Here is a 15,339-nt window from a genome sequence, read left to right as displayed (position 1 = left end):
ATGCTTAATCGACGTAATCAACTTTAATTTGATGCAGGGTGGGGAAAAAAAAATGCACAGAAATCAATTATTTTTCAAGAATAATTAAATAGATTCAACATCTTTCTTCAACAGAGAAAAAGATCCTGGTGTACAAAGTAAAATTAAATAAATTCTAACAACAGATTATCAAGCTGTTGTTAGATGCCGGTTTGGTAGCGAGGCTCCAGACCGCTGACAGTCTTGCATGCCACAGCCGCTCTATCACGTGATGCATACTGCTCCGACGTGCTACGGTTATGAGCAGAGTTACGCCATGTCGCAAGTTTTGTGAGGTGCTTTTGTGATATTTAATGGATCTGATTACATTTTTTATTTCTCTCCGATATCCGATCCAGTAATTTAGGTCAGTATCGGACCGATACAGATACGTAATTTCGGATCGGTCCATCTCTAGTTTTAACTGTTGTTCATCTATTACTTAATTTGGTGTAGTATGAATGGCAATAGGTGTTGTCACATTTTCCAAAGATGGGGGTCAAAGTGGGCCACATTGGAGTCTTTGCTGGGCCGATTCTGGCCCCAGGGCCTTATGTTTGACAACCCTGGTGTATACAAATGATGTATGATGATGTTGGTGAACTCTGGACTTTTGCTGTAACAGTACTGGAGGGTTTTCTCTCTTTCTGTTTTTTGGTGTGAAATGACTTAACCATCTAATGAATCTGACATCTTCTGAGGAACAATCAAGAGTCCAGCGCTTTGTGTTTGTGACCAAATACTTGGAGAAGTAATAATACTCCCATCAAACTCAGACTGATTTAATCCTGATACAGGGGCAAAAACAACACCACAAAAAGAACCGTCATCAACAAAACAACACTATACCTGCTAAACCTCAGCATGGCAGCTCTGTCACTGCAGCCATACACTGCAGAAAAATTTACATTTTTCTCAAAACAGCACAGTCAAAGTGAAGCCTCAAAGGTCAGTAAACAGTTTTACTTTACTGTACTGAGCAAGTTAGATTAGCTGGAAAATGATGAGTAGCTGGCTGATTTTCAAATTTACAGTAAACAACAAAATCCGTAAGTAAAATCTGTGCAAACTTACTTCAGTGTCAAATGTTTTAAAATGTTTCTGAGCCAAAACAAAGGAGTACTGCCATTTTATGAACAAGCACGATCCTTTAGAATGACTAAACTGACAAACACACACCAAAATGGAAAGTCGAGGCAACAACAATGTGATTTAAAAAAAGGGAAAGCTAAAAAAGTAAAAAGCCTAAAAGATGACTCCAAGTCACATGAACATTTGGCACGATAATCTCCAGCATGCTGCCAAAATGACAGATTTTAAAAAGAAGTAAAGCTTCTGAGCTGAACAGGAATATGTTCAAAAACATTGGGCATATTTTAAAGAGAAACACAGAGCCACACCTCCGATCACGCCAGGAGGAACTTAAAAAGGAAGAAAGAATCTAACGATTAGTCTTTAAATCTAAATTAAGACTAAATTACCTGCTTTACAAACTAGAAATGAGTTATGCAATTACTGCAAGGTGACGCAATTATCAATTTCTGTAAGTGGTATTCCTAAGGAAAGTACTTACTCCTGTTATCTTAGTGCATCTCAGATTAAGGTGTTAAACATGTAGATTTTTTTAAAGGTAGAATACTTTCATATATAACCACTATATTAATGTGCATGGTACCTTTTTAAGTTTTCATTTTCCTTTAGTTTTTATACAGTAATTTTATGTTGTATCAGTCACTGCAAAAACCACTGCTTCTGTTTTCCAACCTCTCTGCGATCACTATCAAGACACACCCACCAGGCAGCGAGGCATGGCCCAGATAAACGCTACACGGGTCCGTACAGATATGCAGAGCAGCAGTCAGCTGATAGCTACAGATGCTGCTACTCCACGGCGGGGTATTAAATTGCAGGCCGTTGTAATCTCTACCATATCGTGACATGTTCACTAAGGCATGGAACAGGAGATCACAGGTCTTTAATGTAATTAGTCTGGGATTTGTGTTTCATTACAAACATCATTAAAATCTGATCTATTCTTCATCAGGAAAAAAGGGAGAAAAGAGGTGTGTGAGAACTCCGGGCTTACTAATCTCCCTGCAATTGATTCTGCTTTGATGATCCGAGCAGCTCGACGGTTGATGAACTCATCACGGAATTCACTCCGACCACTGGGAAAGATCTCATTTGGTAAATGAGACTAATTACAACGGGGTGTGTCCTGTAATTCAATTCAGGGCTTTTAGAAGTTTTTGATCTGATGTGAAGAAATGTGTAATAATTCCAAAAAGCTTGAACTCAACCGTGTGTTCGGACAAAGTGGAGCGAAGGTAAAACGAGCAAAAAACAAATTCCCTTCAAAATGATGCGCCTGCTGTTCGAGCGCCACTTCCAACCCTGTGAAAGCAAACAGAAGCAACCTTGAGGTGGCGTGTGAAGAGAGGGAGCAAGAGAAAGACAGAGAGCCCTGTATAGCTCAGAGAGAGAGAGCTTAGCTTCGCGCACTCTGAATGCAGCATGTGTTTCAACTTAACATTCCACTTTGCCCTTGCTCTTTCTAAGTTGCTGTTTATGAACCATTTTCCAGCATGCCGATCTCTGCCTGCCAACACCAGAGGACCTGCCGCCTACGGTTCCACACACAAGCGCGCTCACGTATCCAAGTGTCACACTGCAGCAGACCGCTGAATGCGAGGAGAGCGAGAAAAGGCAAAGGAAAAATCAAGAACTATTAGTCAGAAGAAGTGGTTTAAAAAAAAACAAAAAAAACCCAAACAGAAATTGTTACCTCGCTGACGAAGATAAAACTCCACGAGTGCAAAGTAGGGGGCAAGAAACCCAAAAAACATAGCAACAGACCTGTGTTTTAGTTTCAAAATAGGGGTGATCTTCTACATGATCCCACCCAGGAAGGCAGAAGGTGAGGTGGACCTAAAAGAGGCCGAGTGGGGTGTGGGGGGAGCTAAGTCAGCTAAGCTCTCTGCTCTGCTGTGGAGCTGCACCTCCTGAGGCTGGTTGGCAGCAGTTTGGGTGTTCTAAACTAAAAGCCCTCACAAGGCAGGATATGGTAGATGGAGGCAGGATTTTATTTTTTTCCTCCCCTACAGGAGGAGGGCGAGAGGTGGGGGAAGAAGCTTGCAAGGGGGGCAACCACCGAAAATCATTCCCAGAACTGTTTGGAGAGGCACACAGTCGGGCACAGGAAGCCAGGCCCAGAGTGACTCTCCCCCTCCAGCAGCGCGCAGTCCTGGCAGAACATTCATTTATTACACCAACAGGTTGTATTGATGCAGGAGTTTATACCACCCTGCACAAACACCCATGTACACACGGCACATTTTCAGATGCAATTTCCTGAAATGCTTTATTAGAACTCTACGAATCTACACAGAAAACAAGCCACATCCTACATCAGTGACAACTACACGTGTAAGGATGTCGATACAAAGCTGTATGAGGCGTTTCAAACACAACACAGTCGTTAAGCATAAGGCAACTGAGTACAGCTGCATTTTAATCAGGGCCGAGTCTGTGTTACAGTGTTACTTGAATCAAAGCCGCTGAGTACTGAGACGTAAAGTGTTGTATTGATTACCATTTTGCTAACTATGTCAGCAATAAAGCCAATAAGAACTCATTTCAGGTGAAAAGAAAAGGCTTACTTTCTGAAAAAACAACACAGCTCCATTACATGCTGCACAATAACAAAAACGATCAAAAATTAAACACCACTGCTGTTTTGTCTGTACAGTCAAACCAAGCTGGTTTAATTTTAATAATTCAGAGGCCTGGAACAAAGTCAGCAAACTGTCCTCTGTCCTGGTGACAGAGGAAATTTCAAATTGACATAGATAATTGTTCTAAAAGTTAAAAAAAAAAAAAAACTGCAGTAACCACTACAACACACAGCTAACACATAAATTACAACTCTATAAAGGTGTCTTTGGCTTTTAAAGTGTCATGTTTGTATGTTGTTTTAGCATTGCGGATACTGCTTATCTCAGAGTTGTCTAAGGAGCTTGGAAAGAAAAGCCTCTGGACTTATTTAAGTGTCTTAAAGACGTTTCACCTCTTATCCGAGAAGCTTCTTCAGTTCTAAGAACAACAGGTGGAGAGCCCTGGATTTAAGCCCTATGGGAGTGTCCCCAACAGGGTCATGGACGCCCTGTATTGATCCGCTACGTCAGCGGTCCCCAACCCCCGGGCCGAGTCATTTAGCACTGGGCCACGAGAGTTTAGGCTCAGGTGTGAAATTTATGGTTTCTGGGGTTTTATCGTTAACTTGGTTAACTCATATTGCAGTTGTGTCTTATTTTGAAAGAAATATTCACACGTTACCATAGCGACCAAAAGAGCGTTAAGGGGTAGAGAGGAGGATGTTACTTTCGATGTTGTTGGCGCATTTCAGGAGGACGCTGCTAATAAAGTTACACAATTGCACAGCAAATTCACGTTTATTATTATATTTGCAAAATACCAGTGAATTTGACTTAAAGCTACATTTGGTAAACTCGTCCCCTTTTTCATATATGTGACACAGAAACAAAGCAACCTTCTCTACCTGTCACGTTTAAGGTTTCCGGCCATCATTAATTCTACTTCCCACACTTTGTCATACACCAAGCTTCTCATTTTAACACTTTTAAATTCATATCTAACATTCTTTTCACTTTCATCAAACCAGTGAATGAATGCTGATTCTTAGATGTCACATGAATGACTTACTCTGTCTGGCAGAAGTAAATGTGCCCAGATAAGAGCACTCCATAAACTGACAATCGATCACGCTTCTTTGGCATTTGAGTCATCAATACATGTCAGTTTTTATGTAAATGTATTGCTCACAGTGGAGCTGTATCATAAATATAGAGTTACAAATTGAACAGAATTTTAGTATTGCATTAATCTGTAGTGAGCCTGTCTTTACCTCCCTGCTTTACAAATATGTATGGTAACAAAAACGGATCAGTTATCGTTAAGCGTACGAGTTGCTTACTTGGATCTTGATGGGCCACGTGAAGTTACTGACGTAGACGAAGAAAGTAATGTTGGGGCTGTTTCGGAAATCAAAGTTCTCATTGGAAAAGCTTTCTTTGAACTCTTTAATGTTGCTCCGAGAGACGATGGGGATCTCCTCTCCGGCCTGGGTGCCCGCTGGGTGACACAAAAAAGGGACAGAGATGGAGGGAGAAAATAGGAATACAGAAAATAGAAATAACAGGATGATAAAGAAAAGAGGAGAAGAAAGGGGAAAGGGAAGACAGGACAAAAATGTCAAATCATACAAAAGTTATAGATGATGGAGGAAATTATTTTTTAAAAAAAGAAAAAACAAGACAAGACAAAAAGAAAAGGAGAATTTCTCATTTCTGCTCCAGTGTCTGGTGGAATTTTATTGACACAACAAATGTGAAATATCTGCATTACTTCACATTTGTAAATCTCCTGGTGCAGAAACTACTACAATGGAAAGACAGGTGACTTTTCATATCATTTTTAAACAGCTGTGAACATGGTGACAAAAAACAAAACAAAACCTTGTCATTAACTTGTTATTACATGAATATAAAACCAGTCATCTTCACTTTGTCTGAGAAAATCAGTAATATTTATCATTTTAAGCCTTAATTTAAACACTTGAGTGCATATTTCAATCACTGGCCAATCATTAGCTCATTGACTAATTCGTTGAGCAGCACTAATAAGGGGCTTTGTTGAGACTTACCGGTGAAGCTGGTGGCCCAGGTTACATTCAGATTGAAGTTCTTGGAGGCATTTATGAACATGTCTAGATCTCGGTTTGGCTGAGGACAGAAACACGAACAAGTCATCATCATCAGTTTACTGGTGTCATTTCCCCCACGTGCCCCATAGTGGTCGAACCGCAATTCAGTGAAGATGGGCGAGTCCGTTTTTTACTGCAGCCACCAGAGTAAACGAAAAACAAACTGCTCGTAGCACACAGACCAGGAAAGCCCTTACGTTTTACTGTAACTGCAGAGCAGCAACTTTGTTCACTCCTCCGGTATCACTTTGTAGCTGCACAAGCACTTACTCTATTGCAGACCAGAGCAAATTTGCAGAGCTAATGGGAGGCCGAATTAACAAATCAAATGTTTGAATAAGCACCGCAGCTGAACACTGTATGTATCACATTCACTGTAAGTGAAGCTCAAATAATGTCAAACAGATGTAAGCTGAGATGTAATTGATGTTTACTCACTAACTGAAAGCCGGCGTTCATGAATCAATCATTTATTAAAGAAAAAAAAGGCAACAATTAACATTTCAACAGCTTCAGCGAAGCCGGCTGAAGCTAGACGGCGAGAAATCCAGATGTCTTCACTATTTATTGTTACACATGTGCGTCACAGATGTTATCATCGCTTTGTCTTGACTTTGAAATCGTCTGCTCAATTCTATATTTTGTAAACGATCTTTTGGTTTCTGATTTACTAAATAACTGCGGAACAACTCAAACAGCTAAAAATTCAACTTCACCACAAGTTTCCTGGATTTGCTAAATATATATCGAAATATGTTGTGATTTGCTGTAAGAGTTGAGCTTCCCCTGTAGCCGATTGTGTATTTGTAAATCTTTAGTAGAAGCTTTGTCAGGGGAAAAATACCATCTGGAACATTTAATCAGATGCTTATGTTTCAATTTTGGCCCCAGATGCTGCAGCCAGGTAAACACGACCAGACAAGCTTTTGTTTGCTGTAAAAAACATCTGTGTGACTGACTCTCTGATGAGTGGCCACATTACTCTTCGCTCTGATCACCAGCTTATCAGCGAGGAAACTTTCCTGCAGGGAACATAGTAAACCAGTCGACTCAGTTTGTTGAGTGATTATTAAATACTGATTCTTATTTTATTTTGAAGTTAGTTTTGGCGTCACCGTGCTTCCTGCCTGTCCAGTACAATCGGTGTGCATGTAAACTACTGAACTACCATCTAAGTTATCCCTAAAATGACAAAGAAGTGAGCCTATTTGTTCGACAACAACTGTAAACTTTCTAATCCTCACAGAAGTGACAGCTGCTGTGGCGGTGGGGTGCTCACTGTTAGACACATACCTCCTCAGGTGTGGCCACAAAGTTGATGGCCGTGTAGTAGCGGTCGTCTTCCTGCGACAGGCTGAAGGTGAACTGGTAGTCGATGAGGAGCGTGTCTGTTTGAAGCCAGCGTGGGAGGAATGTGGTGGGGATTACAAAAAGAAGCAGAAGAACAACTCAATCAGTCTAGTTTGAAAGTCACACAAGAACATGGTTTCAGAAAATTACTCCCATTCTTTCCCCGTTTCAAACATTCGATTCGAGACCTGAGGATTTTGGAGCGTGCTCTGTGATGAAGGTCAGGACAGAGGATGGGTTACATGACAGCGTGTCAGCTAGCGGTAAATTACAGCTGAAGGTCACTTTCAGGACAGCGCAACAAAACACGGGAGACGGACGCATTCAGACGCCAGGGGTTATTCTGCAGTTACAGTTCCACTCAAATAATCTGGATAAGAGCGATTTAGATGGGGCCAAATCTCGAAAATAAGTAAACATAAAATAATCCCACCTCAACAAAAAGTTCAACAAAAAAGTTCAACTTCAGTCAAAAATCAATTTAAACAGCTGGATCACGTACTTGGAAAAATTGGAGGGTTTTATTTGTTAGTTTGTTTCCTCTCCATACAGCAAGGGTAACACTGATCAAAAGCTTTATAGATATTTGAATAATAGTACATGGTGCTGTCATTAAAAAACACTAATGTAATTAACGTCTAATGTACAGAAAACATTCCCAACTGCTTCAACTTCACATTAAAAGGAATGTAACCGGCAGACATGAGTTTATTTTTATTATTAGGTAGTAACAGGAAATGCAGCTTGTGTCAGGAACCGAGCGCTTGCCACTACTGTTCCCCACCAACGCACATACAAAACAACAGTCCCTGCTGGCATTTTTTTGACAGCAGGTCGTTTTGAAATATTACAGGGAGTAATGGGACAAGAAGGAGCAGCCACGGTGAGCTGGCAGTCACTGGCAGCACGCCTCTAAGCTCCCAGCAAGGTAACCGAACGAACACAGTGGGGACGTAGACTCATATTGTGCAAAGCAGAAAATCAGATCACCGTGGCTCACAGGCTGATTGAAAATTCCCAATTACAAATTACTGCCCGACTTCTTTATTAAAGTTGCAGTGTGTTTGGATGACGGGGGCGTTTGCTACAACCACAAATAGCAACAGCTGCTACCAAAAATAAGCTGTGTCTGAACACTAGCTGTTAAATTCCATTATAGATTAATAATCTGATGAGGAATGAATTTACAGTTGACTGATTTTTAACAAACTATCCAATTAATTCAGGGTAAATATGGATAACACTTAATGTTCCTGCTCATTTATGCCTTAGAAACATTTTCACACCTTAGCAGAATACAGGGTAATAAAAACAAATACTTTTTTTTTTTTTTTTAAAGCAGCACAATGGATGACCTAGTTCCTCCATCAGTGTGAAAATTTAACACTATACAGTCCAACATGATTTATAGCTTGTTTGGGTTAGAAAGTACTGATGATTAGACAAACGTGACATCACTTTAGCCTCCATAATCATCAGATAATGAGATTAAAATGGCAGGACCGCTGTACTGCAATCTGTCTGCAAAATGACTTATCACAGGTGCAAAAAGAGCAAGACGGTCCTTTATAAGCTTACATGCATTTTTTTGGCAATTTCATCTGCGTCTCACTTTCAATTCTTTCCACCTGCGACTTGTTTAACCCTTTAAGACCTACCATAGAACCAAGTCCGCCAGAGCTTATATTATATTTTTACATGTTGTAGAGCCATTTTTTGGAGCATTTCAAGTTGCTATACATCAATACAACCATTACAGCCTAAATTTTAATAATATGCATGCATTAAGTGCATAGTAATTACATAAATTGCAAAAAAGTGCAATAAACTTCAAAAAAATTGAAAATCGTTTTTGTTTTTTAACATATATTTCTAGTTAGAGAAATTTAAGAGGCTCAAAACTGTAAATACAAAAAAGTTGCACAAACTAGTTTCCCACCACAGGAAATTTATTTTGAGTGTCTTCATAGTTTTATTTTTGAAAGACACCAATTTTTATACACTGCAGGAAAAACGAAAATAAATATTATAATGCAAATTTGCAAAAAAGCAGCATATGCATCAAAATAAACTATTTCCAGCAGTGCAATTTGAGTCCTAAGCATCCCAGAAACGACACAGAAAGTCATAAAGTCAAACATAACTTTTAAAAACATCAGTATAAGCTCATGAGGCCTTGATGGTAAAAAACTACATTTCCGCGAAAATGACGTCACTTCCGGTTTCGGGCAGGTCATGGCGGACATGCGATAGTTCACGCTGATGGACGTAGGAAGTGTTACGAACAGCTGATCGGATCGGCAAAGCGAGTTTCTGGAATATTATGTTTTTGTTCCTGCAAGCGCTTTTTATGCAGTTTTTGCAAAGCTATATGTGGAAGGAAACCGATCGAGGACAAGCTGATGGCATAAGATGTAAGTACAACTCCTCCGGTTTCATATGCAAAAAAAATTATTGCGCTAGCTCACGTGGTCGCAGTGCTACCGGGATTTAAAAATAGTTACGCAAAACGGAGCGTGCCCGCTCTGACCGGTTTTAAAGGGTTAAAAGAGCAGCTCTGGCTCTGGATGTTATTTTTTAAACATCAAACTGCTTTGATTTAGGAGCCGTGTTGCTGTCTTGCCACTGACATGAACAAGGAAGAGATTCAGACCTCATAGTGCTCTCTTAATGTGACACCGCACACGCACGCACACACAAACCCCTTTACTGACGTTAGTAATTGTAATTCCACTTACAATAGCATGTTCCTTTGAGGGGGTTGCCTTGGTAGCGGTTCTCGACTTCACACCTGAAGAGAGGAGAGGGAAAGATGAACAGGGATGGTAGAAAAGTCAGAAAGAAAGGAAAGAGGGAAGAGAAGTGTTAACCTTCAGCCAGGAAGTAACACCACAGTGTAAAAGAATAAAAAAAAAAAGATTAAAAGGAGACTGAGTGAGCGTGATGGGAATTCACAGGAAACGTGTGCCTACGAAATCTTTAAAGAAATTTAATAAGGCGAAAAAAAGGCCTCATTTTCATACTGATGACCAATCATTTGTGAAACCTTATCTCAACTTTTTAAATGGATTTTGGAAAACCTTCTGATAATGAAGTCCAGGGTTAAGACAAGTACTAAAAATATAGCTGCAAGCGCTAATGAACAGCTGCTGCTGCGCTGTGCCATGGTTAGAGTTTCTCATTTTGAAATCTCAACATGTGGCTTTACAGGTCTGGAAAATAACATTTCAGGGGAGGAAAAAAACCCACTGAAGTTCATGTGGTTCAGCAATTTTGCACATAAAGGTTGTTGATTACTGGAAACCCATTTCTCAATCTGCTGGTGGTTTGACAGGCTCGTTCTTGGGTTAGCTCAACAACTGACAAATACATGTATGCTGTTAATTTTTGGAGAAGTTGACTAAATCATTAAAAGGAATTCACACTTTTACTCGTCACTGAATGTTGTTTTCACGGTACACAGATTGCAGAAGCCTTGATGCCTGTGATTGACCAGTTACCAGCTTTGATCCCCAAAGTGCTGAACTACAAGCCCGTACTATCACAAAGGACCATCTTCAAGAAAAAAATCCTAGAAAAAGTTAAAAAAAGGCTATTTGAGGGTTTTCTATAGACCGGTACCACTACTGTGCTGTCAGATTCTCTGGGTGTAACACATAATGGATCTGCTGCACAGAGACAAACTAGAAAATAAAGTCTACGGTACCCCACAAGCAATCTGAATTCTAGGGGTGCAAAATATTACAGTAAAGACTTCAGACATCGCATGAGTGAAAAAGAGGACAGAGAGACAGGCGAGCATCATGAAATGTGAAACTCACAGGTGGCATCTGTCTCCTTTGATGCCCTTGGTGGTACAGAAGCACTTGCCATTGTTAGGGTTGCACATGCTTGCGTGGCCATTGCACTTGCAGGCTGAAAAAATAAATAAATAGATAAATAAATTATTTTACTTATCATTGCAGCAACCACACACAAGACTTGCACAGTAGAGTGAATATATTACACATATATAAATAATCTAATGACTGATTAACTTGATTCAGCACATTCATAATCTATAAGACCTACAGACTCCATTAATGGCCTCTTCCTGTATTAAATCATTTTGCCCTGCGTGATAATAGTGAAGCTCTGTTTTTTATCTTGTCACTTCCAGCTTGGTGGTCAGGATGAGGATTCAAAGTCCGCCGCTAATATTTCATTGGACCGCCTCTGCTGCATTAAGTCTTCTCATGTACATCCCAAAGATTCTCAGTGGGGTTAAAGTCTGCGCTCTGTGCTGGCTAATCCATGTGTGACAATGTCTCATGCTCTCTGAACCAAACAATGTGAGGATGATGAATTCTGACATTGTCATCTTGGAATATGTCCGTGATATCTTGGATGAAAAAAAAAAAGAATCCATCGTGCAGTATATCCAGGTGGTCCAGCTGACCCTGCATAATAACACCGTCCCCACAGGCTGTGAGCATGAGGCATGAGGGGTGCTTCACCTCATCGGCTTCACTTCTTACCCTGATGTACAAACCACTATGGAAAAGGTCAATTTAATTCAATTCAATTTATATATTGCTAAATCACAACAGTCACCTCAAGGAGCTTTATATTGCAAGGCAAAGACACTACAATAATACAAATGACTGCATGATCTTTTCCATTGCTCTAGTGTCCAGTCTTCAAGCTTACTGGCAAACTGAACCAGATTAATATCACAGAGAAGTGCTTTTCTTAAGGCTACACACCTTTGAGTTCTCATAATATTGCGCAAGTGAAAAAGCTCTTATTTCATCTATTAAACACAGTTATGAGTTCTACAGTTGATTTTTTTTACAATATGACTGAATGTTTAACGTATCTCTGATAACAATCATTCCAGATGAATCATTACTGTTAGTGCATATAAAAATATTCTGCACAAACAGCATCCAGCACATTATTTAGTTCATTTAAACCCGGGTTGTCAAACATGTGTCCCACGAGCCAGAACAGGCCCTTTACAGGTCAAACCTGGACAAATGGATGGGAATCAGCAAAGATTCAGGATATAGTTTTTACCTTTAGACTGTTTTGCACCAGGAAGTATAGATTTTGCTTTGTGTGTTGTTGTCCAAACAGTACTTGCATTAGAGCCAGAGGCCAGAATTACTGTCAGTTTTTTGAATTTATTTTATGTGACCCTTGGTCTGCCATACACCAAAGTAAGGTGGTGAAGCCATACATGAACATACATGTATGTGCAACTCTAACATCTGTGCTTTAAAAAAATAAAGCATTGCACAGCACCACCTCTCAGCTTCCCCATGCTGTTTAAAGCTTAACATCTAATTCTTACATCTTTTTAAGCTAGCTTGTGGCCAATAATTTGCAACGGTGGCTACGCAACGGTTTTTCCCACCACTATCATCGGATTGTGTTCGGAAGGTGTACGAAGCACGTGAGTCCAGGATTTGAAATCTAACTGAAAAGCTCAAAGATTCCCATGAGGCCGCTGCACCTAGAGACTCAAAAAAAAGGCCTCATCCTCTGAAACTATGTTAACTACACGGGCACACCAGCAGTCATGGCAATCTGGCCCATCACATCGCAACGAGGCAGCACTCTCCAGGAGAAGAACAACTTTCCATCTCCCAAGAGAGAACCGTCTTGTATGTGAACACGTGTGAAATGTCTATTAGGCTTGGTGATTTTTAAAAGACCCATTTTAAGGTGCCTGCACAAACATTAATGCGCATCATCCTTTATATTAATTCATCCTCATTTATCATTCTTAAAATGACTCACCCCTTTGGTAGAAACAGCTGTGAAATACATACAAGTCTGCTAACAGTGGGGGACTTTGAAGAAAAGAGCCACCTTATGATTTATCATCATTTAGTCACACGTGTCATCTTGATTATTTGATAATAATCTCCATTTTGAGGCACTGACTGTGTACTTTTTACTTGTCCACATAATGCCTCTTGAGTCAAACCAATTAGCTGTGAAGTAAAGCATGCCTTTAATGTCCCCGAGGGGGCACGCTGACAAGATAGCGATGCTGAATGGAGACAGGACAGGTTATTGATTGACTGTCACAGACGCAGAACTTAATAAATATATGTACATACCAGAGGGAGGCATAAAAAGTAAAAATCACACAACATACACTGTGGCTGTAATATACCTGTAATCTAAATTAACCTGTCGAAGGAATAGACAATTGATTTGTTATCCGACTGACTGACTGTCAGCATTAGCTGTAAAGGAGTAAATCTTTAATATCCCTGGGAAGGCTTTACGGTGCAGCGAGGAATCAGGAAATGGCTGACATAAAAATGGACTGTAAAATACTGACAAGTTAAATGAAGCCTCGTGCCGAAATACCGACTGGCTGATTTAGCGTCGTGCCGAACGGCCCACGGATACTCACGCTGGCAGCTGCCCCCGTTGGTCGGATCTCCGTAGAAGCCGGAGATGCAGCTCTCGCAGTGTCGGCCGGTTGTCAGGTCCTCGCACTTCTCACAGATGCTTTCGTTGACACACTGGCTGTGACCATTACACTGACAAGCTGCAAAAGAGTAAACAAACATACTGCATAAACATCACACCCCGAGACGAGAGGGGGGTACGATAAAGACAGAACATGAAGGAATGAGTAGATTATTCTGAGCAGAGAAAGTTATGTAAATTTATGTAAAAAAACAAAACGCTGTTTGTTGTCCAGTGCTCGAGTGTGTCATAAGAGGCATCAGAGCAGCCAGAAGTCTCTTTAAAGCAGCATTTCAATCATTTTAGATGAGAAGATCACTATAGTTATTAAGCTAAGTGAGTAATTCCTTCAAATGCAAGTCCGCCTGTCTGTACCACATAATGAGGAACAATTATAAACCAAAGTGACAATACAGAAACACATTTTCCCAAAATGCAACATAAACACATACTTTCTTTGGATGCCTATTGTCTGATAAATTCACATTTAGGTTTTTGTTACAACGCAGATTTAACAGACAACCATTTTTGTAATCCCCACAACATGTGTGTGTGAAATTAATTTGCATGAATGTCATTTAATGTCACATAACTAATATCTTAGATTACGTTCCTACCTGGGCAGTGAATGAAGGACCAGTTGTACTTTGATTCGCTCGGGCACATGCTGGCGTTGAGGGCTGGCTGAGGATTGGCGGGCAGACCAGGAAGGGTGGAAGGGGCCGGGACAGAGGTCTGGAAGGGCCCGCGGTAGGAACCCTCGATGCACTGACCTTTGCCCGTGTTACTGGGGTCAGTGCACCAACCGCAGCCCGGCTGATCCAGACACTGCCCGCACGTTCTGTATCCAGAACAGTTCTCCGCTGAAGTGAAACACAACGCAGCACCAGGTGATTAAAAAGGTATTTATATTTCTGAATTCTTTGACTGTAAAAAATAAAAACGGCTTTTAAAAATGATTCTGTGTTGGAAGGTACAAACAAAACCATCAGTATTTCAACAATCAGAGCTCTGAATTCTCGACATACCGGTACTCAGAAAATTGTGCTTATATGAGAATAAAACACTAGTCAGTAGCAGCAAGCGATAGCGTGATCATTTTTGAGTTAGCTTAAAATAAAGCTAAGACACTGGAACTGGAGGGAAATGGCTATAATATAATCTCCTCACACATTACAGGTTACATCATGTTAGCTCTCGACCTTTAGCAGGGTCGTGCCAGCTGGTTTCACCGGATTTCACTCTTTAAATCAAAGCTAGCCTCTTTGCTTTTAGCTTCAAAGTGGACAGCTGGATTGATCTTCACATCTATAGCCCGGCAAGAATGTGGTTGTCAAAAAATGTCAAACAGTTTCTTCAGAAAAACTTCCTTTCCACTTAATTTGGAAAGGAAGAGAGTTTCAAAAGCTATCTATAAGCTGGATAACCATTTAACATGTAATCATCATCAGTCAACATGGCACATGAATGTGTGCCTTTAATTTCCATCTCTCGCCCCATGAGCAGTTCATCCATCGATGGCTATAATAACTTGATTCACCTGCTAGGTTTCATAAAAGAAAATTGTTCTCTGCTGCAAAGACGAAATCCAAAAAGTACCAGGTTTCAAACTATCAAACCAGATTATCGATCCCCATCGCCATTCAGTGGAGGGCTACAATTTTATTTGTTCAGCTAAATGGAGGTTAACCCCCCCATTTAGCAGTCCAAAGTTGCTC

General features: G+C 40.4%; 1 protein-coding gene across 3 annotated transcripts in view; it reads right to left on the bottom strand.

Annotated features, from left to right (window-relative positions):
- Nucleotides 1-15,339, bottom strand: part of atrn (attractin) — a 136,418-nt gene that overhangs the window by 75,701 nt on the left and 45,378 nt on the right. For all 3 annotated transcript variants that reach the window (XM_004554785.3, XM_004554786.6, XM_012920061.4), the window contains exons 18-24: nt 14,239-14,484; nt 13,563-13,700; nt 10,972-11,065; nt 9,889-9,941; nt 7,094-7,188; nt 5,741-5,819; nt 5,012-5,169 (exon numbers count right to left, since the gene is read on the bottom strand). In XM_004554785.3, the coding sequence (XP_004554842.1) occupies nt 5,012-5,169; nt 5,741-5,819; nt 7,094-7,188; nt 9,889-9,941; nt 10,972-11,065; nt 13,563-13,700; nt 14,239-14,484 (863 nt within the window). The remainder of the gene's footprint in view (nt 1-5,011; nt 5,170-5,740; nt 5,820-7,093; nt 7,189-9,888; nt 9,942-10,971; nt 11,066-13,562; nt 13,701-14,238; nt 14,485-15,339) is intronic.

The sequence above is a fragment of the Maylandia zebra genome, linkage group LG19 (assembly GCF_041146795.1).
Source record: "Maylandia zebra isolate NMK-2024a linkage group LG19, Mzebra_GT3a, whole genome shotgun sequence".
Classification (NCBI taxonomy): Eukaryota; Metazoa; Chordata; class Actinopteri; order Cichliformes; family Cichlidae; genus Maylandia; species Maylandia zebra.
This window is presented reverse-complemented; position numbering and strand designations above follow the sequence as displayed.